The 27867-nt window shown below is 31.6% G+C and overlaps 5 protein-coding genes across 9 annotated transcripts; 1 reads left to right on the top strand and 4 right to left on the bottom strand.

Moving 5' to 3' along the window:
• Window positions 1-1636: 1636 nt before the first annotated feature.
• Window positions 1637-4980, bottom strand: LOC100819480 (uncharacterized). Of its 2 annotated transcripts, none has more exons than XM_006591938.4 (4): window positions 4647-4980; window positions 3827-4064; window positions 3561-3665; window positions 1637-2534 (listed from the first exon to the last, which is right to left on the bottom strand). In XM_006591938.4, exons 2-4 carry the CDS (start codon window positions 4008-4010, stop codon window positions 1792-1794), a joined length of 1032 nt encoding a protein of 343 aa, XP_006592001.1. In that variant the 5' UTR covers window positions 4011-4064; window positions 4647-4980; the 3' UTR covers window positions 1637-1791. The 2 variants fall into 2 exon arrangements, with proteins under 2 accessions (XP_006592001.1, XP_003540017.1); XM_003539969.5 differs by having other exon boundaries at window positions 3836-4064; window positions 4647-4946.
• A 3207-nt stretch (window positions 4981-8187) lies between these two features.
• Window positions 8188-11696, bottom strand: LOC100778509 (probable tocopherol O-methyltransferase, chloroplastic). Of its 2 annotated transcripts, none has more exons than XM_014764404.1 (6): window positions 11262-11696; window positions 10569-10738; window positions 9979-10083; window positions 9563-9790; window positions 9365-9467; window positions 8188-8614 (listed from the first exon to the last, which is right to left on the bottom strand). In XM_014764404.1, the coding sequence occupies exons 1-6, from the start codon at window positions 11464-11466 to the stop codon at window positions 8511-8513; spliced, it is 915 nt and encodes a 304-aa protein (XP_014619890.1). In that variant the 5' UTR covers window positions 11467-11696; the 3' UTR covers window positions 8188-8510.
• Window positions 11697-15889: 4193 nt separating this feature from the next.
• Window positions 15890-19651, bottom strand: LOC732543 (gamma-tocopherol methyltransferase). The gene is given in 6 exon segments (NM_001249796.2): window positions 15890-16168; window positions 17778-17880; window positions 18019-18222; window positions 18621-18725; window positions 18866-19035; window positions 19240-19651. Coding segments are annotated over 6 exon segments (1053 nt in total). The 5' UTR covers window positions 19607-19651; the 3' UTR covers window positions 15890-16064.
• Window positions 19652-22313: 2662 nt separating this feature from the next.
• LOC100780640 (protein CDI) lies at window positions 22314-23874 on the bottom strand. Its single transcript, XM_003539982.5, has one exon. The coding sequence runs from the start codon at window positions 23395-23397 to the stop codon at window positions 22651-22653; it is 747 nt and encodes a 248-aa protein (XP_003540030.1). The 5' UTR covers window positions 23398-23874; the 3' UTR covers window positions 22314-22650.
• A 1354-nt stretch (window positions 23875-25228) lies between these two features.
• On the top strand, window positions 25229-27824 carry LOC100780115 (protein PARTING DANCERS). Of its 3 annotated transcripts, XM_041007315.1 has the most exons (8): window positions 25229-25335; window positions 25439-26347; window positions 26450-26538; window positions 26627-26722; window positions 26816-26910; window positions 26981-27021; window positions 27112-27195; window positions 27542-27824. In XM_041007315.1, exons 2-8 carry the CDS (start codon window positions 26114-26116, stop codon window positions 27689-27691), a joined length of 789 nt encoding a protein of 262 aa, XP_040863249.1. In that variant the 5' UTR covers window positions 25229-25335; window positions 25439-26113; the 3' UTR covers window positions 27692-27824. The 3 variants fall into 3 exon arrangements, with proteins under 3 accessions (XP_040863249.1, XP_040863250.1, XP_040863251.1); XM_041007316.1 differs by lacking the exon at window positions 25229-25335 and having other exon boundaries at window positions 25835-26347; window positions 27121-27195; XM_041007317.1 differs by lacking the exons at window positions 25229-25335; window positions 27542-27824 and having other exon boundaries at window positions 25835-26347; window positions 27121-27289.
• The last annotated feature ends 43 nt before the right edge of the window (window positions 27825-27867 follow it).

A 27867-nucleotide genomic window follows, 5' to 3' on the forward strand; every position in this document is an offset into this window, starting at 1 on the left:
AAAATTACTATTTTTTATCATTTAGTTTCTTGTTCTTTTAATTTTAAAGCATATTATCTTTGGCACTTTATTCTTTAACATTCTTTATGTTTCTCTTATTTTACTTTTATCGAATATTTATCCGCTTTCTCTTTATCTTTTCAAGTTCATTTATTTTTAGCACTTTATTTTTACTTCGCTCTTTAATTCCTTATTAATTTAATTTCCTGGTCAACCTCTCTAGTTACCAAATATTTTGTCGTCAAACCAACAATATGATAATTTTTCAAAAGTATATAATTATCGTATAACTTGACACTACGTAACATAAATCACAAAGGTACAAAAAAAAAATCTCAATCTCTTCAACAAAACTTATCACAAACAAATTGGTAATTATTGGAAAGGTAAATTCTCGTTGACACAATTCAAAGATCCTGTGCATTTTGCGAATAAAGTAAGGTTGATAAGAATCTTAGTAGCTTATGTCATGCCCATTCCCCGATTTCCACGTGGGAGTGTGGGGAATTAAGACAGCTAAAAGTCGTATTATTGTTATAAGAATGCTTAAATGCGTGGTATAATGTATATGCATAAATGATGATACGAAGACTCAGTCAGGGATCATTGACTTGTTAGGTTTTTATATTAACTTCAACACAACCCTATGAATTGCCAGTTTCAGCCTATTCGCTAGCATGAACACTGCAGAATGAATAAGCATTTAATGTGGACTTTCCTGACCCCAGGCGAACACTTTATGTCTGGACATTATGATTTTAAAATAATCTTGGTAACATTTATATTTTTTTATTATAACTATTTATATCTTTTTAAGTCATGTAATTATGCTCAAATTGATAGAACCTCTGGTTGATAAAGTTTCTCTTTCGATTATTTAATAGAATTACACATTTAGAGTTAAAAGTTGAAATAATCTTACATATGTAACTTTTATCATATATTACTATTATATTACAACTATTAAGTGTCTGGAACAATTAACCCAAGAGAAAAAGATAAAAATTTTATTACCTGTAATGATTCTATTTAATTTAAACAATATTATTTTCTTTAGTCTCTTCAAAAGATTTTTTACTTTATAATAAATAATACCAAACAAAACCCAAATATGTTATTTTATTTTATTTATTATTTTTATATAATAACTAATTAATTAGTATCCAACATAATATAACATGATTAATATATATATATATATATATATATATATATATATATATATATATAATCTTATCTATGGTTATAAATTTGATCCTCATATATGAAAAAATATTTATTAAAAACAATTAATCTCTTAAATAGATCTTAATACCTTGAAGAAATCATGTTGACTTTTGTCCGAGACATACCTTTATTAAAAAAAAACTAATCAATTAATAACATTTTAAATATAAATAATGTGTTTGTCATGTATTAATTATTTATAGTATTCCTCTCAAAAAAATTTAAGTAGGAGTCAAAATTATTTTCTTGGTACCACAACTCTCTCCAACCGATTGCCAACCAACACAAACCCCACATGGCATGGCCAAGTTTGTCTCGAAACAACCTATTGATAAGAAAAGTTTCATTTTGTCATACATATACAGTGACAAATATAAATTTTCTATTTCTAAGACCATATGCATTCATCTCATTTCAAATACCCAGCCCTCTTTCATTCCTTAGTAGCATACATTGCACAAACTCGAAATATATTGAGCTAATTACAGAGGAAATAAAGAATGAGGAAGACAGTGAAGATTTGTCAAATGTAAAGAACCAAAGTATTCACAAACTTAATAGCTTCTACAAAATATTAGGCAGCTGAGAATCCAATCTCTGCTGCAATTCCCTGATCTTCAGAGACAGTTCTGCCTTTTGCTCCTTGTAGCTCAGGAGCAAGTATTCTTTTCCTTCTATTACCTCTTTCAACTCTCCTACTTGCCTTTTCAGCAATTCAATTCTCTCCTCCTCATCCCTTAGTTTTTCAGAGGACTCACAATTATTCTCCCCATCAAGATGCCCATTTGAAAGGCCATTTCTAATCTCAGTAGGCAAAACTGTCACCTTGGAAGATTTGTCATGGGGAACAAATCCAACACAGTGATCTGCAATTGCTTTTCGTAGCCGTTGGATCTCTCTCTTGGACTCAAATAAGTCCCGGTTTGTAGCATCAAGCTGCAATTGCAAATGAGAAGAAAGTCCCATCTGAGCATTGAGGGAATTTTGCAATTCAGCCATTTGATCTTGCATTTCTAGTATCATATCATCTCTTCTCTTCAACTGTTGCCGCAGTTTCTGTATGACTTCCCGCTTACTAAAAATATCAGAACCAGATTCTGATACACATGGTGAATCTGAGCAGTTTGAATGGTGGAATGGCTTTGAAGGCAGTTCAAGACGATCAGGAGAGCATGCCCAGACACCATTTTCCTTGCTAAATTCAGCAGCAGCAGGAACTGTCACCAAAGGGAGAGCCCCATCAAACTCATTATGCATCTGCATCTGACCATTTGGTGGGCACTTTAGCTCCATGGTACCCCCAGTTCCTGTCCAAAATATTGTCACATTGATACTCAAAATCTAATTCAGATGCAAACCAAAACAGAACAAGAAGCTTAAAAATTAGCATCCCTGTAAAACAAGCCATAAATTGAAGGAATTAGGTGAACAATATCACACAGAATGCAGAATCAGATTCACAAACTACAATCACCAATTATTTGCAAATGACTCATGTACAAAGTTGACAGCATGTCTCAGCCTGCAGTCAACTTCAAATGGAAGCCCATCAACTTGTACTCATTTAAGAACATGTAAATCCAGGTTTGCTTTAAATATCTGAGCTATTTGTGTAGTTTGCATCTCTTTGCTGGTAAAGAGAAGAAAATCTGCTGATATCAAACAAAAAGTTTTATCTCCATAACTGCAAATGTTCAGCAGCAGACAAGATCAATTATCAAGTGCCATAGGCCACTGAGCTAAAATTTGATTCAGAATGTTTGGCTCATCTGCTTAATTAGAACATTGCTGTGTCCATCCCCACCCTATCTTATGAGTGCAGGTAAATAAGCTGCATCTGCACACCACTTCATAACCTCCAACTTCATGAGGAAATTCTGTATATTATTATTATTAGCACATGTAACAATGGCATTCAATAGTAGTGCTAACCATGTAGAACTGGGAGCAGAGACAATAAATATATAAATAAGATGAGAACAAAACTAAAGAAACAAAGATGAGTAAAGAGATATTTGATGAGCAATAAACATCATAACACATCAGGTATGCAGATGAGGGGAAGATGCTCCACTAACACAGTAACACTCGGTATAGAACAAATAGACCATGATAAGGAATGCAGTTAACAAGTCTAAACAAATAATAAAATAAAACAGCATAACATCCTACAAGCAAACATTAATACACATCCAACATAATTCAAAATTCAGAAACAAAATCTAGCCAGAAAAAGAAATTTTCTAAATAAGAAAGAAAAGTACAAGAAAACATACTACAACCAGTCATCAAAACTCAGCAAATAAAAAATGTCTTGGAAGCAGATAATAAACCTGAAATGCAACCGAAGCATCCATGATTATCTTGCGCTAGGGAATATCCATTAGACTGCATAAAGCAGTCTGCGGAGTTTTTTGTGTTGGTGGATTTTCCATTTCCTGTAGTAACAAACAATATGAAGTAAGAATCCACTATAGACCAAGGCACTATACCTTTTTAAGTTAAGTTTATTTTCCCACTTAGGATAAAAAAAAATAATAACAAGGGAGGGGAAACACAGAAGGGGGAGAATGGTGTCCCCCCAAAAGTACATAAGGACCTTTCTGACCAGTAGTTGCATTTTGCTTCGGCTTCGAGTCAAGTGCCTGCTTCAACTTGTAACCAAGGCGAATGGATAGAGTACTCAACAAAGCACCAGCAGCAAAAATAAGCCAGTTAGGCCCTTCAATTTGAGTATTATTTGCCTTATGAGCTCTAGACATCCCACTGGTTTGTGGTTTCATTTCAAGAGCTAAAACAACAGAACAAATTGTTCTTCTGGGTTGTCCACGAAGAACCTACACAAACAATTACCAATATCTCATTACCTCCATAAGACACACACACAGAATATATTCTAAAAATTTCATTACTATATTACCTTCTGATACCATAAAAAACAAATTCACCTATCCATATATTAATATTGATATTTCCTCATCTGAAAATATTAATCCCACTCCTATAAAGTGGAAATCCTCCTTGCCCCCCTATTTGGGGCTCTATCTACTGCCACCGTTTCCCCCTATTAAACTTCAAAAGACTGTTGAAACAGATTATAGTTTTCTGCTAACATTAAAACATTAGATACATTGGCATATTAGAAAAACTCAAAAGACAGAACATGCAGTTCCCACAAAGATCTCAACCATTTCCGTTCCTTAAACCCTTGTCGTCTTTTTTCCTCCCATTTCCAGCCTTAGATCAAACATTATCGTCACCCAATCGAGAAACGCTCCATCGGAAAGCAGTGCCAGTTTTCCAAAAGCAAATACACAAAGAAAAAGCGATAACAAAAACAGAAACACAAAAAAAGAAGAAAAAACAAAAGAGACAAAGAGAAGGATAGATAGATAGAGAAAGAGAGAGAGAGAGAGTACCTGGGAGGTCTAAGAGCACATGGCGGTGGTTGAAGACGATGAAAACAGAGTGAGAGTGGAAGGAGCCAAAGGGAGAGGGTTTTTGCCCACAGCGGCTAACGAAATGTGTCAAGAGAGACACACACTGCAGTGGGAGAGAGAGAGAGAGAGAGAGAGAATGGGTTTCAGAAAAATAAATATTTGACTGGTAAAAAAAGAAAAAAGAAAAACAAAATAATCAGATAAATCAATACGAAGATGCGAAAAAGAAGAATATGGTTATCGCTTCCACGCTACGAACAACCTCAACACAAACATACAAACATACTTTATTCGCTGTGCCACACTAAACACATTTTCATAGTAGTAACCCTGTTTTTGTTTTAAAAAAACACTTCTATAATCTATGCAAAAAAAATTGGCCACAAATGGACCAAACAATAATTTGGCCACTGATGTAGTATCAAACAATAATGACACTTTATGTATAAAAAAACATAATGCCAGTTTTATATCCGAATAAAAATAAATGTGTGTGCTAATTTATTTAATTTTCAAAACTTTTGTGGATGGCTTGATTTCAAATTTTTGGTTTTTCCATGGAGTTTTGGATATTACTTTTTTTAAGGTGCAGAGATTATCGAAATAAATTTTATCTCTTAAATTTATTTTTTTTGCATTCCTGGAGCCAAAAATACAACGTGTTTAAATAAAATTTAATTGAATCTATCCACAAAAAGGTAATTTATTAATAGAATTTATACTTTTAATGAAAATTTAATTTTAGGAGAAATTTCATCATAAGTTAAAAAAAACACCTTTATTATACATTAAAAAAATAATAAAAAATATTTATAAAACAATCAGACGATCTTAGACAATATTCTTGCTGCAACTCCAAAAAAAGGTGAATAATAAGGGAAAAGTTAAGATAAGTTTATTTTTATTTTGAATATAAAATAAAATATTTTAAACATGCAATAGTTTATTTTAATATAAACTACCATACTACTTGCATGTCATGTATAAAATTAGCTATGGTATAACAAAGATTAACAATAAATTTTCTTTAGTATTATTTATTATTGATGAAATGTATATAAACTTTATTAAATAAAGCATAAATTAAGAATATTTAATAAAACTCATATAAAACTTTAAAACGAACATAAAAAAGCTTATTTATTTGATATGACATAATTTTATTAAATAAAGTGTAAATTAGGATTATTTTCTGATTGGAACTTGAAACAAAATTTCAACGAGAATAAAAAAACTTATTTATATTTTTGCATAAAATAAAATTTAAACAATGGGAAATTTTTGCCAGAAAAAAAAGTCTCATGCTCAAACAGAATTTCTCTACTAAGTTTTAAATAGAAGAGGAAATAAATGCAATAAGATTTTCATTCATCCAATTGAGACAGCCAAAATACTTCTGAGAACTGTCTAATAAAAGCCAACAAGAAATTGAGTCGGAAACAATCAGCCCGAACAAAAGGTATATAGGTTTTTGACATATGATATGGCTAAGGTAGGAGACTTATATTCTAGACCTTCCCTAATTGTATAGTTCTTTTTTTTAAGAAAAAAACTCAACCTACCTCTCTAATCCTTGTATCTTTTTTTTTTGTTTCTTCCTCCCTCAAACCCTTCGATTTCTTTTTCTCTTTTTCCCGCAGCACATCCGCATTCTAGCATCAAAGGTTCCATTTGAAGTGTTCTTCCAATAACGAGAAAGGTTTCAGCACTCTCCTACTCCAACCGTCCATGCCAAGTACATTTCAGCACACTGCACCTCCCTTCTTTTTTGTTTTCTAGAATGACCTTTCCGAAAAAAGGTTTCTAGAACACCTACTCCGAAAGTAACACCTTTTCCAGAATCTGGAATATTTTTCTTCCAAATAAGCCTTTCGAAACACATTTCTGGAAACCAAAAATCCTTTGAGGAAAGCCTATTCTGGAGTGCAGGTACTTCTTTTGGAGTGGGATTTCTATAAGCCCAATATTGTTTTCTAGAACATCTCTTCTGAAATATCATTCTTGACATTTACTTCCCAAATGAACGTTTTAGAAAAAGCCCGCCAAAACACCTTTTTCGAAAGCTTATTTGTTTTGAAAAGCTTTTTGCAGAATATATTTTTTGCTTTCATAAAAGTCTTTTTGGAACATCTTTTCCTACTTACGGAAATGTTATTTCAAAAGTATTTTTTGGTTATGGAATGGTCATTTATGTCTAATAAAGTTGACATGAATATAAATGATATCGTTAAAAATGAAGATTATAGCAAATTTTTTACAACTATGAAGATAACAATATCAACATTATAATTAATAGGTAGTTTGTTTAATTGTTGATGTATTTAGCACTTGAAAGGTGAACTTCGACCAAAAAAATATTGTATGTTGTTTATGTAAGTTTTTGATACTCGAGATGAACTATTGAAATGAGTTTGAAAGATTGCATTTGAGTTGAGTTTTGTTGTGTTATCTTGAAGTTTAACACAGGAAAACAACCTGAAAGGAAAACATTTGTCATCTTAGGTGGTGAAAGGGGTGACAAATATAAAAAGACACAAAAATGGTCACTAGGACTAAAAAATGTGATTATCTTTTAAGGTTGAAAGGAAGGTCACTAAAGACTGATGGAAGATGGATACATAGAATTTTGTGAGTCTCATAATCATGATGTTGTTGAGTCATTAATCAACTATCCATATGTTGATCGACTAAATCATGATAAAAAGATCATACTTACTAATATGATATCCTAGTTTTCTTTTTTTGAGAGAAGTCTTAACTTTGGTTATTGATCCTAAAAAAAATCATAGATATCCAAAAATTTCACGCATCTCAATATCAAGATGTGACTAGTGTTTGACAACAAATCACTAGGATAGGTAATTATTATTAATCCAAAGCCAAATATCTAATTTAACTATAAATATTAATTAGATTCTCGTGTCTTCTTATCCTAACATATTATTATCACAAAATTTTATCAAATTTAAACGTTAAACTCTTCATAAGTGTCATCATCTTTATAGTTGGAGTAGCAAACCACTAAAAGAATTACTCAATTTGCGTATGAGCCTATTATTTTGGACAACCTTAAATCATGTCAATAAAATGTTGATCATATTCATCTCAAGCATTCCATGACACGAAGATTGAGAATGTTAGTATCACACTAATTGAATCGAGAGAGGCTTTAAGGTAAGTAAGCAAACAACATGTACACAACTTTTCTTACATTAATAACTTTTTCAACTATTACAATAGTTTAGTATTTTTAGAAATAATTAACATTGATTTGGTGAAAAAAATACTAAGATCCTAACTCCACCTATAAACAATAAGATTAAAGGCTATAATTTTGATCAAGATGGTATAAATTAAAGAGAAAATAGGTGATGCACTTACTTCTCATCCAATAACAAATGACTGTGTATTTAAAATAAGTTTGTTAATATCATCTCAAAAATATATCAATCCTGAACTTTTTTATCAATTAATAATATAAAATTATTTTCCAATTCATATATAAATATTAAACTCTAAATTAAATAAAACACGAGGTACTATTATTGATGCCTTTGTTCAAATGGAAATTAAACAGGAATTAGCTTACATCTTCATATTGATCATACGGCCCCTTTAACGCTCAATAGGATCTTGATTATTTCTTTTCGGCTACAATATAATGTCGAAAATAAAAAACGAACAAAGACAGTACCAAAAACTCCCAGGTCCCACCCAATTGAATTCGTTTTTTTTTTTCCTCTTATTTAAACAACCGCTCATTATATATACTCTTATACATTTCCCCGTCACAGTAAAACATGCACTAGATTCTATGAAAACGCTATACTCTGCCTCCAGTTATTATTCAGGCTTTCGACATGTAATGATGGCAAACTTAATCAGATTCTTCTTGTATCCTTTTATCATCAATGGCATAGCCAAAGCTCCCTTTATGGCTTTAAGTCCTGGACCAAAAAGTATCAAATTAAAACAATCAGGTCGACAAGAAGTTCCTAGTCCAGGCCAAAAATAATACTACAAAACACATTTCAAGAAACTCTGCAAGGAAATCCGAAATCCGCCTTTGGCAGCAGATATATATAATGAAAAAGATAATTTGTATATACGAGCAATATAGTGTGAGATAGATAATCGTTATTTATAATTATAATTGTTCTTTATTAAAAGTACAAGAAAATTAAATGGAAGCTGATTCTAAGCAGGGGAGTATTTCGAGTTTTTGTTTTTTTGTTAAGCCATATAATTGGTTAGGATCTGAGGGGTCGTTAGTTAGAATTTTCTGCACTTTGAGGGACTTTTATATATAGTTGGGATAATATTGTTTTGTACCATGGGTTATTTTCTACTCATACTCATGTGCGGGGTATAAATAGTTAACCAGTGGGCTGATTAAGGGTGATTATACGTTTTCTTTTTTTATATGGGTTTTAGGTACTTCTTATACCTATTATTAATTTATATATATATCTTTCCTTGTCGATAAAAAAAAGCTAATTTACTCGTCATTTGTATTCTAATGAGATGCTTTTCTTTGTAAACATCATGCAATGAGTCATATATGTATTTTGATCTATTTCATCGAACATAACGCAAATTAGTCATGTTCTTAATTAGCTACATAAAAGTTATTGTGTATGGAAGTAATTGTTAAAAACAGTACAGGACTAGAGATAGGAGATGTAGTTTGAGCTTACCACTGCGCAAGAGTGAAGTGAGGCCATTCCATGTCAACGCGGAGCGTATCACTGCGGGCCAAAAGGGAGCAACAAAGCGAGACCAATCTTCTGACTTGATGTCCTACATAACATATATAGCAATTACTATGCATATGTTATAGTAGCAACACAACTTGAACTATGTACATAGTAATCGTATTCGATTGCAATGGGTACCTGAAGTGACAGGGATTGGAGCAATTTGACATAATCAGAAGCTGAGCACCAAGCTGGAAGGTAATATGCATCGCAAATCTTCTTCAAGAGATCTTGCTCCCATGGATGTAAGGATTGTTCATCAGGGCCAAGCTCCCTGTGGCACCATGTTACTATTATTATAGTGGCACCTGGTGCTGCTACCCGAGCTAATTCTCCAACAAACTGTCGGTTGCACCAAGTGGAAAGCTGAGATGAGATTAACAGTGTAGTACAGATCATAGAAAGAGACATTCAACTGTAAAGTAATTAATTACTACTTAATAAGTGTGTAAAGCAAATTAAGGGAATGATTAATCAGGTGTTAGAGAATAGAAATAATGGGGCCAACCACACAATTAATGAATATACACTGCAAGAGAAATTAAAATTGAAACCTTAGCTTTGTCAGGCATATGCTCTCCACTCTCCATGGACCACACCAGATCAAATTTCCCATCCGGGAATGGTTGCTTTAGAGCGTCAGCAACCTCAAAGGAAACCTGCAATTACAGACACATGAAAGCAAATGCTAGAAATTAAAAACATGTGTAAAATAGATACTAGAAATTAAAAACCTTAAAGTACTACTAGCTACATGTGCATAGATTCTGTAGCAGTTATTAAGAACGTCCGTACATGCATAAAATAGTGCTCCTTTCGTCTATAATTATAATATTTTTTTAAATATTATTTTTTATATGATTTTTTTTAAAAAAATTAGATGTATTAATTATTTTTTTCTTATAAATTTTTATTTAATTATTTTCTCTCCAAATATTAATAAAAAAACAATTAAGTTAATACATATATAAGAAAAAAAATAAAATGATAGTACAATCAAATGAAGGATAGGTTTAATATGATTAATTAAATTAATTTTTTTTCTTAAAAAACATAAATTAATTGAAAACATCTTATAATTAGTAATGAAAAAATTCCTAAATACTAGTACTAGAAATGAAAAACATGTCGAGAAAAAGAACACCTTATCATCCAATCCTTGAGCAGCAGCAAGAGCATTTGCTCTTTGAGCTTGAACAGGACTCAGAGTAATGCCTACGCTGGTTGCTCCAAATTTCTTGGCCAGGTATCTGGAGCTGCCACCTATGCCACACCCAACATCAACTATACTCTTGGGCCATTTACTACGCTCCTCTGACCATTCCAAAACAAAAAATATACTCGTCAGTTCCATCCACTTTCAAACCACTGAAAAAGAGTATATAAAATTCATATCTTAAAATCAAATTCCAAATTACAACCATTATTATTATTTAACAAATCATGACAGTATCTTCGCCGGAAAGAAAATAATCATGACAGTATACCCATACTGCATATATGTGTATGTAGACACACACTATTCCATAAAATATTTAATTTAACTATATATAGGTCATTTGCACAAAATAAAAAAAAAAAGTCCAAGAGAAGTTAGAAAAATAAATTGTATGATTTTTTTAGTTCATGAAAGAGAGAGGCCAAAAAGACTCAAGTTTTGAAGAAGTCGTCAAGATCTGATGCAAAATAATGCTACTATTCTTTAAAGATTTTAAACTATAGCAATGAGGTCGCGTGCATCATGTAGTCCATATTGCATCTGGTGGGAGTATATGTGTAAGCTCTTAAATCTAATAGAGTTTTTTTACTCAATTTCAAAAATAAAACCTAAATATACCAGAAACAGAGGCAAAGCGAAGAGACTCTTGGATCATTCGGATCTGAGCAAGACGATGATCCGAAAGCGAAACAGTGGAATCCGGGTCATAAAAGCCATGGTGCATGTGGTCGCCCCAAATGTTCTCCCATAAGCCAGAAGACTCGTCGTAGAACTCCGCGATTCCCTTCTGAAGTTTCCCCTCCTTCTCCTCCTTCCCTGCCATCTCTCCTCATATATCACAATCAACTCATCTCAACTTTTTATAGACAGCTATACTATCCTCCTCAACGTGCTTTAACTCTTATCCAATCATTACTATGTATATACTTTATCACCACTCTTCAAAATCCAATAAACTATGAGTTTAATATCTATCAACAAAACTAAAATAATTTTACCGTCATCTAATTTTACTCTACATGATTAGTATTTGTGAGTGTATATATAACTCTTCTTCTGATAAATTATTCATTCAGGTTTGTAAGAGAATTATTTACCGTCGTTATAATTAAGTAGATGAGATACTCTGCAGGTCTGGTAGAGAGGTCATGCAACAAGCAAAATAATTTTAAACTGAAGAGACTTAATTAAGATTGTCTCCTTGGAGTGAGAGTAATTAATTATCATCATTTTCTACCGATGCACTTGGATAGGAATTTTCAAGATATGCTGCAAGAAAATTTATAATCTTAATCTGTTTACCATGGTAAATATTTGTTAAGACGTGTTTTTTTTTTTATGAATGTATATAAAAAAAATTGTCAAACCATGTACTTAAATTTGTGTTTGTATTGTTTTCTCTATCCTGTACTTTATGTTGTGTTTTTCAAGTAGATGATTCTTGTGTGAGAGTTTTCTTCAATATTGATATCAGAGCTAATGATATATTTTTTTTATCAGTGAAAATAAAAAAATATCAAAATATTTACAACAATTTATATATCCTTATTTAATCAATTGAAATAGATCCCTTGACCAAGTTAATGGTATATGTAACTAAGTGGCATGGATGAGGCCAGAGTTATATATTAGAGGGAGTCGACGAGGCCAACAACTATAAGAATTAAATTTAACAAATATATAAGTATTATATTTTTAAATGATCAAATAACATGTAATAAAAAATATATTTGAAAAAAATGTCTTTTTTGTGATTTATATTAAGAGGAAAATACTATTTAACTTATCTAAAAAAGAAAAAGAATATAATTAATTTTACAATAAATATTATAAAAAAAGAATAAAATATTTTATCAAAAAACAGAGATGAGGCAAATAAAATTAAAATATCCTTATTTTGCGAAGTTGTTATGTCTTGTAATCCATAATATTCTACGCCTATGCCTGGTTTTGATTGACATTTATAGTTTACGAAATTCATGTACTCCAAAATTTAAAAATATGGCATAAGATACAGTTGTGTAATTACTGCATCTATTTTTATTGTTAAAAAAGGCCTCTGGTATGAGAAATACTAGGACATGCATCATGCATGTAGCAAAATGCGTATAGTGTTTTATGCACAAATATTGAACAATAAATTAGTAAGAAATCAAAGGGCACTCAACCTATTTTCCACATACCAAACAAAAGAAAATGTAATAAATAATGGCTGGCTAGATGAGGCAATAAGCAATAAATGAAATACGTACGTATGCTCACTTAAACAATAATAGTAATATCACAGCGGTACCCAACCAATTGCAGATCGATCCCACGTGAATCAACTGACTCTTGCATGTGCTTAACAAACTGATCCTTGCAGCAGTTACGTACTCTAAATTAATTTGGTTATTTATATTTATGTAGGTCTTGTAGCTAACTCTCTTGAGGGTTCACAACTTTACAACCTTCTTTGCACACCATTTTTCTATGCTGCCCTTTTTTCTTTTAATTTACAGGTTTTCTATGCTCTCTTAACAACCTCATATATTTCCACCTTCATTTCTCTTGCATCTCTTTTTTCACTCTTGTTAGTCTCGTTATTTCTTTTTTTTTTTTATCATATTTTTTTCCTATCGCCTTTAATACATCTCAAGTAATTGTCAATTTCTTTTTCTATTCATATTGACACCTTGTTCTATTTATTTCTCTCTTCACTTGTCTATTCATCACCAACCAAAGAATTACATAGATAAAATAATTATAATAGCTACCAAGATTTATTTTTTTGGAAAATATTTTTAGTAGTGTTAGAGAAATCTTTAGAAATAAAATAATCCGTGAAACTAAATTCAAGAATCGATTATGCGTAGAAAATGTGTTAGTGTCTCATGACATCTTTCCAAAGATAATTACTATTAATTAAATGTGCAAAATTAGATTAAATTTAAAAATAATTATTTTACTCCTTTAAATAAATAAATGACTTTAATTTATATGGTTTGATTATATATAAGTAGAACGAAAAATAAATGGCATGACAGTTTGATTCTTTTGCTCCTACGTGTCTTCTGTACATTGGAAAACTCAAAAGTCACATAAGTTCTTTAAAAAATATTTATAATTAATCTGGTTTTATTTAAGTATTATTTTTTTGAAAAAACAAAAATATAAATTTTAAAATGGTGGGAGATTGTATTGTCTTCATGATAACAAAAAGGGATCCAAAATGATTAGCAATAACATCTTTTTTTTTTTATAAAGTATTTAACGAATAGCAAGATCTTTGCAGTAACCAAACAATTAGAAGAAGATTTGAAATGGTTATCACCAACAAGTTGTTTTTTGTTTTCTAGTTTGATAGGTATAAGGATGTAAGACAGGTACCACACATTGATATAAATTTAAATGGCAGAAAGCAATTGTATTAGGATTTGATAGAAAAGTAAAATGCAATAATGTAAAGAATGTGTGTGGGGTAAGTGCCTTGATAATTGATAGAAGATTGAATTGCATACGTAACAGAAATATTTTCTGGACATCCCATGTGTTATTATCTACATCTAGTAGAAAGAAAGAAAAAATAGAAAAAAGTGATAAATATAATAAATATTTGATTTGATAGCAAAAGAGAGAGAACAAAACAAAAGAAGGGGTGTTTAAAATAGTATTTTAAAAACTGTACCAGATTAGTTGGTAAATTCGATGGAAACACTAGTTCAATTTTCTAAGAGGATCGAAAATGAATCAAAACCAGTGTGACTTGGGTTGAAATGAGTGAATCTTTGGTTGAATTAGGTATTGCTTTTTTCAGAAAAAATATGAAAATTCTGTTATTTTTTGTGAATTTTTTGATTATTTTTAAGACATTAGAGATTTGTTTGTGTTTGAAAATTACTTATGGACTTGTATTGAGATAAATATTGATTGTTATTTGAGATATTAGGTATTTTATAATAATGATCATTTTAAATATTTAGAATATTGAATGATTAAATTATGATAATTACTTTTTTTTTTTTTTTTTTTTTGATATATACTGAGTCAAACCGATTTAACTAATAAAACTCCAAGTTGCTTAGTAACTCATTAATCGTGTGTCTTGATCGGTTTGATTATCGGTCCCTTCCTTAAAACATTACTTTAAAATATTCAGGGTTTCTAAGTATAATACTCTAAATATAAAGGTGCCGAGAATAGATAAGTAAATTACAGAAACTAAATGGTGTCAAATAGGTACTAAGATTTGATAGAAAAGTTGACAAGAGTGTGAATAATTTTGTTCTTCCTTTTCTCTTTGCTTCAATATATAATAAGTGTAGTATAATTATATATATTACAACCTTTAGTGTAAGCATGATACTTGTTTTAAACAATTCTCTCCTTTTCTTTTTCTTCTGTATTTCAACGCTACCATGAGTTGAGTGGAATAGATGCAAACACTACCCTAACCTCTAACCTGGAGGTGATCCTTGTTCAGGTGCATTTGAAAAAGAAAAATCTTATTTTTAATCTAAAGAGTAAACAGGGGATATAATATGCTTAAAATGACCATACATAATTTCAAATAATTACTGCTTATTTCAAAAGTTTAATTACTGCTTTTCCTATGAGAATAAAAAAAGTAATCATACAATCATATATATACATGATCAAAATTATTTTTTTAGTAACATGATTATTTTAAAAAAATCACAACATTTTAAAAAACTTATAAGACAATGAGTCTTTATTTTGGGTTATTATTATAAATGAGAACTATAAATCTAGATCATTTGATCATATATAGATGATTAAGATTAAGTTAGATAACGATCACATAAACATTTAAATAAGTCATGTGCATTTTTCTTTTAATTTTGTTCTTTCAAATTTGATATAATGATTTATATTTACAACTCTAATTTCTGACCGGAGGAATGTTAAAAATAACAAATAACAACACACTTTTTGACATATTTCTTTTAACACACTTTTTTTAGTAGATCAAAATTTATAGTAAGATCCACACAATTTTGTAGTTTTTTTTAACAAAGTTCAACTAAACAATAGAGAGTATATTAAATAATATGCAGAAATTATTGATGCTCTTTTGCAATCACATGTGCATGAAAAAAAAAGTAGAGAATATATTAAAAAAGGCGTTAACTAACATTTCTCTTTATCACCTTTACGATGTTTTCACAAGTCACAAATATTAGTTTTCTATCTCTATATATACAATACTTCTTTTTTAATTACTTAATTATAAATACTCGTGCCACTTATTTAAGTAGATAATATATTTTCGCCAATCATAGGAGATATTGCATATGTAGAAAACTAAAATAAAAATCGAACAACCCCTTTCATTTATTTTTTCTCTTGTTTCTCAACTATCGAAATAAACGACCTGTTGGAAACTTGCTTCATTCTATAAAAGTAATCCTGCCTCTCCATTTATTCAGGTTTTCGACATGTAATGATGGCAAACTTAATTAGATCTTTCTTGTATCCCTCTATCATCAATGGCATAGCCAAAGCTCCTTTTATCGTTTTTTGTCCTGACCAAAAAGTAACAAAACCAAAATCAACAAGTTCAACAAGTCGTTTAATTTCTAGTCCAGGCCAAAATAATAACAAAGCATGCACTAACAAGAAATTCTGCAAGGAAATGCAAAAGTCCACCTTGGTAGCCGATATATAATTTTGGTTTAATTATTCATTTTTGCATGTAATTTCATCATTTATATTTTTTAATTTTTATAATTTTAAAGTAAATTTTTATAGAGATTAAAAGAGAATTAAAATACAAATTATAAGGACTAAAAATACCATTTTTAAATTATAGGAACTAAAAGAGAATTAAAATGTAAATCATAGGGACTAAAAAACCCACTTTCAATTATAGAGATTAAAAGGTACGAATCGTGAAACTATAAAGACTAAAATGTACAAATCATAAAACTATAGAGAGAAAATAAATAATTTAACATATAATTTTTCTATGATTCAAAAAGTTGATCCGTGCATATAGCAAAGTCTTAAAAGAAGATCTAAGTCCATTTTAATTTTGCCTTCATTCTTAAGAGTGAATAACTTGAACATTCTTTCCTTTTACTTAATTATTACATATTTTCTTATTTTGTAAGCTTTGTTTTGTAATTGTAAACCTTTTTTATCCCTCTTTAATTACTTATTCATTCAACGAAAGTTTTTACATGATTTCTTTAGTCAATGTTAATTTTTTTTTTTTATCAATCTTAAAGCATAATGGGATATTGAGATATTTAAAAATCACCAATAAAATAATCTTTTACCGATTAAACCAATTTTTTAAAAATTTTCAAAACTGGAAGTTTCAAATGCCTTATTTTTATTTTAATTTAGTTTTTTTTATCAACAGTAAATAGTTATCTATCATTTAAATTATTTTTTTTAATTTACATACTTTATACTTTACTGGTATTTTAAAATAGTCATACTCCCAAACTTGAATGGACTTAATTATTCAGAGAGTGACAAGCCTAAACTCTTATTAATCCTTGCGCCAGAGATGAAGACTGAGTTTTTCATTAGTCATTAGGCCTTTTTTATGCTTGCTTGATTGCTTCACTTAAGATATATTTGCGAGTGAAACTTTAGAAGAAAAAAAGGGAAAGACAATTTATTTAAAAATCAATTATGAGAATTTTATGATGTTATTAGAAATAAACCAAAAGTAAGGATATTAAATTTATGTTAATTTACTAATTTTTTAACTTTAAAAATTAAAAAATTGGCCTCCTCTTCTTTTCCCTTAAAAATTTAAACTACCAAACATACTCAAGTCAAGTAGCATAGCTAAGATGAAAGGAATATTTGACAGAAGTGGAAATAGAAGGAATGTAGGATAAAGTTTCTATGACTGTCCTCTCATTTTCACTCATAATCCTCATCAAGTAATTTGATTGAATCATTTATATATATAAAAGATATTTTCTTGTAAATATCATGCACCCTGTCTCTGACTCTGTTGCATATTTTTATCTATTTCGCTGAACATGAAGACTACGTTCTTAGTTGTAAAGGGTTATCTAGTGTGGAAATAATGATCAGTGACATAAGACTTGCAAGTTGCAATAGAAGATGGGGGGGTTTGTTTTTGAAATGCAATATAAATTCCAAGCTTACCACTGCTCAAGAGTGAAGTTAGACCCTTCCATGTGAAGGCTGAGCGTATCACTGCTGGCCAAAATGGAGCAACAAAGCGAGACCAATCTTCTGACTTGATGTCCTACATAGCAAGCAAGTTAACATAGCAACAAAACGTCAACTATCTACACACAAAAATTCAACAAAACTTAAACAATCATTATATAAATATATATATATATATATATATAATGAGACAGCACTTAGGCATATTGAATACCTGAAGTGACAGGGATTGGAGCAACTTAACATAATCAGAAGTTGAGCACCAGGCAGGGAGGTAATATGCATCGCAAATCTTCTTTAAGAGATCTTGCTCCCATGGATGTAAGGATTGTTCGTCAGGGCCAAGATCCCTGTGGCACCATGTTACTATTATTATAGTGGCACCTGGTGCTGCTACCCGAGCTAACTCTCCAACAAACTGTCATCAGTTGCACGTGTTGTGTGTGAAGCGGGAAACTGATGAGATGAGATTAAAGCGTACAAAATAGAAAGAGACATCAAAGTAAACCACACTTGAGAAAGTAAGTTTGGGTTTTAACTCAACACTACAAAATTGGTTTGTAAGTTGAAAATTGATTTCCACTTATATAGTTTATGTAGTCACTATCTATCTTTACATATGGGACTACAACATATCCAATTATTCCTCATGACTACTTTTTAAGTGGAACTTTTAATATATCCCTCTATTTAGGTGTGACCACACACAAAGGGCAATTAATAATTAATCAGGTGCTAGAATTTATTTAACTTAAAAAATGAGTCGAATCTTATCACAAGTAATTAATATTGCAATAAGAGTAATTAAATTAAAACCTTAGCTTTGTCAGGCATATGCTCTCCACTCTCCATGGACCACACCAGATCAAACTGGCCGTCAGAGAATGGTTGCTGTAGAGCGTCAGCAACCTGAAAGGAAACCTGCAATTACAGAAACATGAAAGCAAATATTATTATACTTGTATATTTATATAGTATTATATGCATAGATTCTATAGAAGTTATAAAGAACCTTGGAATGCGTAAATATAAATACTAAAAACATGTCGAGAAATGAAGACCTTATCAGCCAATCCTTGAGCAGCAGCAAGAGCATTTGCTCTTTGAGCTTGAACAGGACTCAGAGTGATGCCTACACTGGTTGCTCCAAATTTCTTGGCCAGGTATCTAGAGCTGCCACCTATGCCACACCCAACATCAACTATACTCTTGGGCCATTTACTACGCTCCTCTGACCATTCACAAACAAAAACAAAAACAGATGAGAAAGGTAGTAACCACTTTCTAATCACTATATCTTAAAATCCAAATTACAACGATTCTTACTAATTACTCAATTAATCATACATAACAGTGTAACCATTCTGTGAGCATGTAACAAAGACAGTGGAAGCTACTCGGCTAGCATGAGTGGGCTTGTAGAAAATGAAAATACCAGAAACAGAGGCAAAGCGAAGAGACTCTTGGATCATTCGGATCTGAGCAGCACGATGATCCGAAAGCGAAACAGTGGAATCCGAGTCATAAAAGCCATGGTGCATGTGGTCGCCCCAAATGTTCTCCCATAAGCCAGAAGACTCGTCGTAAAACTCTGCGATTCCCTTCTGCAGCTTCTTCTTGTCATCCTTCTTCGGCTTCTGCTCCAATACTATCTCCCCTCTCTCCGAGCTCGCTGCCGATGCCCGAATAGGAGCCCACGACCTGGGTCCGACCCGGATTCTGGCGAAAGTGCGAGGGGATTGGGAACGGAACGTGTGGATGTGGATGCATGAGATTGTTGGGATCCTCACCACGGTGGCCATGTCACTCACGGGTGCCCAACCTTCAATAGTCAATTACTAATAAAGCAACCCAAAATCCAACGGTTGCTGTCTATAGAAAGAATTTTTATTTTGGTTTCATTTTTTTTTCATATTTGATCCTCCAACTATTATAATATTATGATCTTGCTCATTCAATCAATCTTATGTTGAATATTTGTTTAACAGATTTTAAATATGATAATAAATTACTTGCTTAACACATGATACTACCATAATTTAATTATACTCTTGGTTACTCGTGAAACTTTCATGTATTTTTTTTTTATTATTACTTCAAATTTTCAATAAGAAGTGATATCTACATAATTTTATGATTTTAAATTTTTAATCAATTTCACTCAAATTAAAAAATACACTACTACTATAGTAAAAAATATTAAAAAAATGTTTAGTAACATTTTTTTTAAAGCAAAGGTTCTATTATTGTATATGCTTAGGCTGAGACGCTGAGTACAAGACCGTCAAGACGTACCTACCCACTTGAAAGTTGTCTAACTAACATTTCAAAATCATTTGTTACTGACATTTCTTAATTTTTATCATTAACTTTTCCTCTTAAGTTGTGTAAAATAGAAGTACAAAGTATGAGGTATTCCAATTCATAAATTTAACTTAATTATTTAAATCAAGTTAAGAAAAAAAAAACTTACTTAAATCAGTGATATATAAATACCACGTGCCCTTAATCACTTTCTTACTTTAAAGGTCAAAATGATGAGTGTCATAGACTGTAGTTGTAGTCATTAAATGCTAATCATTTCTCTTAAAATTGAAATCCGAATTACTGAGTTGGAGTACAGTGACAGTAGTATCATTAACCAACACAATCTATATTGCTGGGCAAGGAATCCTTCGAGCACTTGAAAACAAAACAGGAGTGAGTAATGAGTATGAGCCATTTAGTATTATAAAAAAATATTTTAGTAAAATTAAACCCAAATTCCAGATTCCAGAGTTTCTGATAACTGCAACACACGGTCATAGGATTGGACTTTGCCGCACGCAAGTAGTAGAGTCCAAATTCCAGAGTACCAGTCGGTATAAAATATACCCGAAAATAGCAAATCATTCGAAAGTGATATTTACAATTAATATAAGCTTGGGGGAGGTAAGTGCAGAGATAGGGGATGAAAGGTGTGGAATGTGGATGCATGATGGTTGGCTCCTTCCATTTCTAGTCCCTTTCATTATATCACTATGACACTATTCATAATCACCAACTTTGCTTCTTTTTTTTTTTCCAGCCTTTTTTGTCGTTTATTTATTTTGTCAATTACTAAACTGCTAAAAAGATCAAGGAAATATAAATAAAAAAATATTCAATAAAATTAAGGAAGAGTAAATGTTGCTTTGTTTTCTTCCTATTTCTAATCTTGAATCCTTATCACTATACCGCCATCTGTAGAAAATAGTTCAGAATCTTTTGCCTTAAGCGTCTCAACCATTGCCTTGCCGGTCTTAAAATGTTGAGCATTCTTTTGTCATATTACTTTTGCAAATTCTAAGAAGTAACACTAAAACACTGGTTAAGATCAGAGTCGCGATCAATGTGATTAAGATGTTGCAAAAATTGAAGTCCGTTGTTTAAATACGATATTTTAACTTTAGTTTGTTTTAGACTAAGTTAAATGAGTTATACCTACTGCTTAATGGGCCAACTAACAAATTGGAGGTTTTCTAAAAATATATAATTTCAAAATTTGTTATACTATTTTAATGTTGTCAAAATTAACTAAAAAGCTAACGGGAAGTTACAAAGTTAGTTGATAGTTGAAAATTAATTTATTAAATTATAAGTGTTTTGTAAAACTAATTATTTAAGTAGTTAAAAGTATAAAATAACAAAAAAAATAATAAAATTATGATTTTTTAAAAAGAATATTAGAAAATTAAATAAATATATTGAGAATAAAAATAAAATAAAATATAAAAATTTAAAAATTAGAAATTAGATTTAAAAAAATATTATTTTAAGTAATGTATCAAAAAATATTAAAAACTACTTAAAAACTATTAAAAGAAACTTATTTATGAAGTCGTTAATTAACAAATTTTTTAACTAGTAAAGAAAGTTAAGAAAGTTAGAAATTCACTGCAATGCATTTTCAAACATAACCTTAATTTTATAGATTGTTTTTCATATCATAATATTTATACTTTTTAACATTTTAATGTATATTTTTGGTTAAACAGGCCAACTCGTTATCTCGTGGCCGAGAATGAGTCCAATGTAAGCTACTGTTTCACGAAATAGTTTAGAGAATTACTTTTTGCACTACCTGTATTTCTCTTTTTAAAACACCCCATTCATTTCTCTCTTTTTAAAAGTAAAAAAGAAAATCCTAATGAGTGCTTGTTCTTCTTTTTTCTCTTTTTATGCTTATCTTTCCTTAATTGCCCCCTTTCTTCTACTTTCCTTTTCTTTGTTCCAAGCCTTAGGGTCGGCAGCCGCCGCGCCATGGCTCATCGGGTCTCTGCGTCGAGGGCTAATCGCTCCACCTCGAATGTTGCTGCATCGAAATGGAAGTGATAAACGAAATGCATCCATTTTACCAGAAAGAACGCTGGATTTGGTTTCAAAATATTTGACTTTTAATTGTATGGCTATATACTTGTTTAGAGACGAAAGAAGAAGTACGGTGAAGAAGTAGAGGAGAAAAAGAAAAGGGGAAGAGAGAAAGAGAAAAAAAAGGATAAAATTGGAAAAATAACATAAAAATATAAAAAAAGCAAAAAAAAAAAAAACAAAAAATGATAGTCATTGATTTTAAATCAAAGCCACGGATCCTAGCTTTGGACCAAGCCGCGCGTAAAGAGAATAGAATCGAGAATCTTGTTCTTGTGATAAGATCAATGCATTGATTGCGTACATTCCACACACCAAACCACAGCAACCCATATAAACATCCAGACCTCTCTATGAACCATATTGCCCTGGCAGAAAGATTGCTGATACGAAGTAAAAGCGAAACCATCGATCCAAGTACTTCCCAGAATGTATTTATTGCCACAATTAAGCTGATTCAATTTGTAATTGCTTTTTTGGCCTCATTGTTCAGGTATTCATCCCTTTCATTAAGCCAGAGATCAGCAAAATCACAGTTCTTCCAAGCTTCAAACCATGGGCCCCCACGAGTATAATGGATGGCCCTAGGTAAAGTACTCGGGTCACTCTCGACAACCCTGTTATGCCCCTCAAGGAAGTTCCAAACAAATGGAATGGAGCCAATTTCATCGTCTTGGAGCCACTGAAACCTGTGAAGGAAAGCACCCGTTTGTGAGTTCACAAGGTCAGGAGTTAGAACACGGTTCTTGGGATGCCCACAATTATACAGCACCATAGAAGACCAATTCTTTCTGGGGTACACGGTTTGCACTGCCCCATCCATTTTTGTGGTCTCTTTTGGAGCATAATCATGCTGAACACACATGATAGCATACTTTTCATCAACAATAAGGTCTCTCAGCTCCTTAATATCTGCTAAGTAGAGGAAGTCACAATCCACAAACATTGCCCAACCCTCGTAGTTGGCCAAATAGGGAGTCAAGAATCTCGAGAAGGAGAATTCGGTGCTCTCATATTGGCCCTTTTCGCGCCAATACAAGCCACTTTTTCTCAGATCTGATTGCTTGATTGGTATGATCTCAACGGGGATCGAAGACTTCTTCAAGATGGAGTAGCGGCATACCTCAAAGGCAACGTCTTCACGTGAATCATACCCCACGAAGATCTTGAAGGGCTTCACGGCATTCCCGTTACTCAAACTCATCTCAGCAGCACAGTTGAATTGAAATGTTCCTCCCTGTTCAAACCCCAACAATAATAAAAGAAGATAAAGTCAAATTCTTAATCTAGAATGAGATCAAAATGACAATTTCCCGGGAAAATTGTACAAAACGGAGGCTAAATCTAGTGCCTAGCTTATTTCCAATTGTGGAAAGGAGAGAGAGAAACTCCATATCATACAATATAACCAGACAAAAAATGAGCATAAAAAGAAATAAAATAACAAAGAATAATGAAAAGTCAAATAGAGTAATCCCAATTTAGAAGACAGATAAACGGGAGCGGAAGCTACTTATTTTGGATGATAAGTTATAATGTGGGTGCTTCTTATATTGTCAAAAGAAGGAAAAAAGAAAAGGAAGTTGTGGGTGATTCAGTTTGGTCAAATAATTTCATTTAGTTTTAGCCACGAGAGAGTATTTAGCTATCTCGTGATGCATGGTCATGGACAAGACATTTCAAGGTAGGAAAGAGAAAAACGTGTCAAATGAAGCACTTTGAGTATCTAGGAGGGGCCCACGTAAATCCGCTAGCAATCCGCCAGTCCAATGGTCTTCTACTACCATTTCCATATTAGCCGAAATATCTTGATAAGATGATTTGTGTCAAGAAGAATATGTTTTATGTGTTTCCAAACTAAAATTAAAGTAGGATAAACTGAGTTTCAAGTTGTTCCAATATACACAAGACCTATTTAACCTGATGCAATTCTACTTTTAACCGCTCAACATCTGAACTATGGGTTAAATCTTTGATAAGCAAAATTATCTTATTTTCACTAAATCATTTTGCTACCATTAATCTTGAGTCGGAATAGCCAACCACGATCACTAAGTATCAACCCGCCTAAACTTTTGACACCACTACTTTCTTTTGATCGATGCTATTTATTCATGTTTTTTTCTCTATTGCTAGATGTTAATAATTAGTATTATTATAGAGAATTCAAATCGGTGATTTTTTTTTATCATTAAATCAAGCTTATATTTCTACTTATGTGGTTTTATGTTACAAATTTTAATCAATTTATCAACATTTTCTCTCTCTTTTTATTTTATTTCTGTTACCAACACATACCAAATCAATTTGTAAGTTAGATTTGAATAATTTTCCTGGAGTCTAGCAAATAAGTGTGTTAAAATATTAAGAAATATTCTATACATTATATCAAATATCTTTAATTAATTAAAAATATTAAATTAATATTATAAACTTTTTATTAATATTTTTTATATTTTCTTACAATGTTAAGGTGTACTTATTATTATTTGAAGGAAGGATAAAAATAAAATTTAAGGATCAGTTAAAATAAATTAAAGCTTAAAGTAGTTATATGTAAGTATAGTTCAAGAATCACTTAAGACGAAACTAGAGTTTGAAACGTCTATTTGTAAAAGAAATAAAATTTAAGAGAATTAAATATTCTTTTTCGTCTTAAAATAATTTCTAATTAATTAATAGCATAAAATATTTATATTAGCAAAGTATAAAAAATATATTCCATTTTATTTGTGAAATGTGTTTATTACTTTTCTAAAATGCATCTAAAGACGGCTAATAACATTTTTTTTTTAAATATATAATCTATTATTAGTTAATATTTATTACAAATGATTATGAAAAAATTATTAAATAAAAATGAGAATTACATTACTTTATATTTTTTGACTAACAACAAAAAAGTATGTTTAAAAAAGTTTGATACACTAATATTTTTCAAATACACTCGTTTTGATTGAATCTGGAAATAAAAGAAATACATATTCACGACGAAAAGTATATATAAATTGGTTGATATTCTTGGCGGGAAACACCTACATTGCGTGCTGGCGATCCAACTCGTATCACCGCCTCGTTCGCTCTGATTTCTGTGGCCGTAACCATCAGGCGCTGCCGTCGCAGCAACCTTCATCCGCCGTCGGTATGAGACTCTCTTCTCCTCTCTTTCGTTCGCTATTTGAATTCGCGAGAGGGAAAGAAATCACGTTTTGAAAACAGACTAAACGCTTCTTCTCCATTCACAGTTCTCTCTGCGATTGATTCACATATGGATATATCCCTCAGAGATTCAACTCCCTCGCTTTCCACCTTCTCCGGTACCAATGTTTCTTAATTAACCGGAAACAATTTTATTGCTGCTGGTATTCTGCTTGTTAAAATTGTAAATCGCATTTATCTGTGACGCGGAATTGATCTCATTCCTTCTGATGCTGTCATACTGTGACTGTTATATACTAATTTGAAGCAGAGGTTCATGATATTGTATCTCTATTTTTCCTTTGAGATCTGCTTTCTATTTAGGGAAGAAGAAAGATGACTAAGTAGCAAAAAACTTATGTCCTCCATAGGTAGAATATTTATAAAATCATTATAGATTTTCGTTTTTGAGGGAGAGGGATCTATTGATTCTATTCCCTGTTAGACGTCGATTTTAATTCTTTGAATATGATATTCTTGTTTTCAAGTAAGATTTTGATAGGAGGATGAAGTGGTTTGAGGCTTTTTTGAGCATCTTTTAGGAAAATTGTTGTAAAGAGAACTAGTCTCATCTGATTGATCCAAGGATCTGGTATAGCATGTGGAATTTGATTCTCCACGTAAAGCCCCCACTTGAAGAAACTTAGCAGTAATGCTTTTGATTCTTATCTTGATGGGTTGACTTTTAGATATGTGGTTTTTTAACCCTGTACTACTCAATAATGATAGCTTGGTGGAGAGCTTTGTTGTGCGTTTACGTTTCTAATCACTACATAATGCATTCTCTTCTTAACTTGTTTAGAATGAGGCCATTATTAGATATTGTTGTAGGTACAGCTGGAGTCTGTTTGATGAGAAATGCATGGAAAGAGGACCAACATCCATCGTTCATCAATTTTATCTCCACTTTCCTCTCTGCAAATTCCTTTCGCCTAAATTTTGTCCCAATCGCCCCGGTAATTGGCAGTTTTTGTGTTTTTCCCCTGTTCGTTTTTTTTTTTTTTTTTGCTCCTTTCAAATAACGGTTCAACGTTGAAATATGAGGAGCTTCCTTATAGGACTTTATATTCAATTGTGGGGGTTTGTCTGTGGCCTTCATTTTTGTGACAAACTGGGACTGCAACAATGTTGCTCCAATCTTCAACAGGTAGGCTGCTGTTATGGAGTCATTGCCTGGGAGTATGTTTGAGTGGTTAGTTATGAGTTTTATGTCTGATCCTAATTTTCTCATGCAGAGTTAAGAAACTGAAGATGCAATTTGCGCGTTTTTACGTGGTCATCACATTCCCGGCAAAAGAGCAAATTGATTCATTTATTCAGTCATATTTCAAGTAAGTTTTGCTACTTGTGTTCTGATTGATATGATTTTCCATGTATGTCTTGGATAATGAAAGAATAAGGAACATGGTTATGGATGCATGAAGATTTGGGATGGTGATTGGCAAGCCTACATTTGTGTCAGTTCAGGACTTGGAGATGGGGTTTGAAAAGATAGTAAAAATAGCTCATTCTTCTGGAGGTAGAACCAGAAACTTCAAACTATAATGTGTTGTTCGAATTCATATTTCTCATTCTCTATCTAATTGCAGTATACAAGCAGGAGAGAATTGGAGAAAAATTGAAAGCTGAGGTCAGTTGATTGATTCTACATTCATTCATATATGTCCCTTCAGAAATGAAAATAACATATTGATGTACGAATTTTGTTATGTTTTTGAAGAGAAAGCAGTTAGTGCAAGGAATGAACTTTTACCTCAAGGTGGTTACATCCATCCCAGGCATTGACAATCACGATGCCAATGCGGTAAATTCCTGTATTATGAGGCAACTACTCTTCATATTAGTTTTCCTATTTTTTCGTGTTTCCACCCAAAGTTGCTAAATCCCAGGATTCTTGATCGTATAGGTGTTTAAAACTCGCTAAGGTATAACAGCCATATATATATATATATATATATATTGAGCATTCGTTTTGTATATTTACTGATGATTGCCCTCATGACAAAGTTTTAAAATTGATGCTATATTAGGCTCGTGCAACTCACTCGTCCTATTTATTGGGATAGTATACCACATTTTGTCACGTGTGAAACCATGGTAGCCATGCATATATAGCTTGAGTTATTTGTTATTCTGATCGCTCAATTCAGCTTAGTCAAGCTATTGGTTCTGTCCAAGCAATTGCCAAGGCGTCAAAAGAGCAAATTCTAGAGAACACAGATCTTTCTACTGACAAGGCAGAGATGGTTTCAAGGTTTCTCAGGGACCCGAAGTTTTACTTACGTCCCAAGATTAACTGATGGCAGAGTAACAATGGAATCTAGGTTGTAGTTGTTTTTGCCCAAATGAAATAAGCAGCTCTTTTGCACTGTTTAAATATGGGATAATTGTTAACTTCTGTACAAAATAGTTCCAATTTTTATCGACTGGCAACCATCATGAGTGAGAAAGAACCATATCATTTTGTTTTCGCTGA

Source organism: Glycine max, chromosome 12, assembly GCF_000004515.6.
Source record: "Glycine max cultivar Williams 82 chromosome 12, Glycine_max_v4.0, whole genome shotgun sequence".
Lineage (NCBI taxonomy): Eukaryota > Viridiplantae > Streptophyta > Magnoliopsida > Fabales > Fabaceae > Glycine > Glycine max.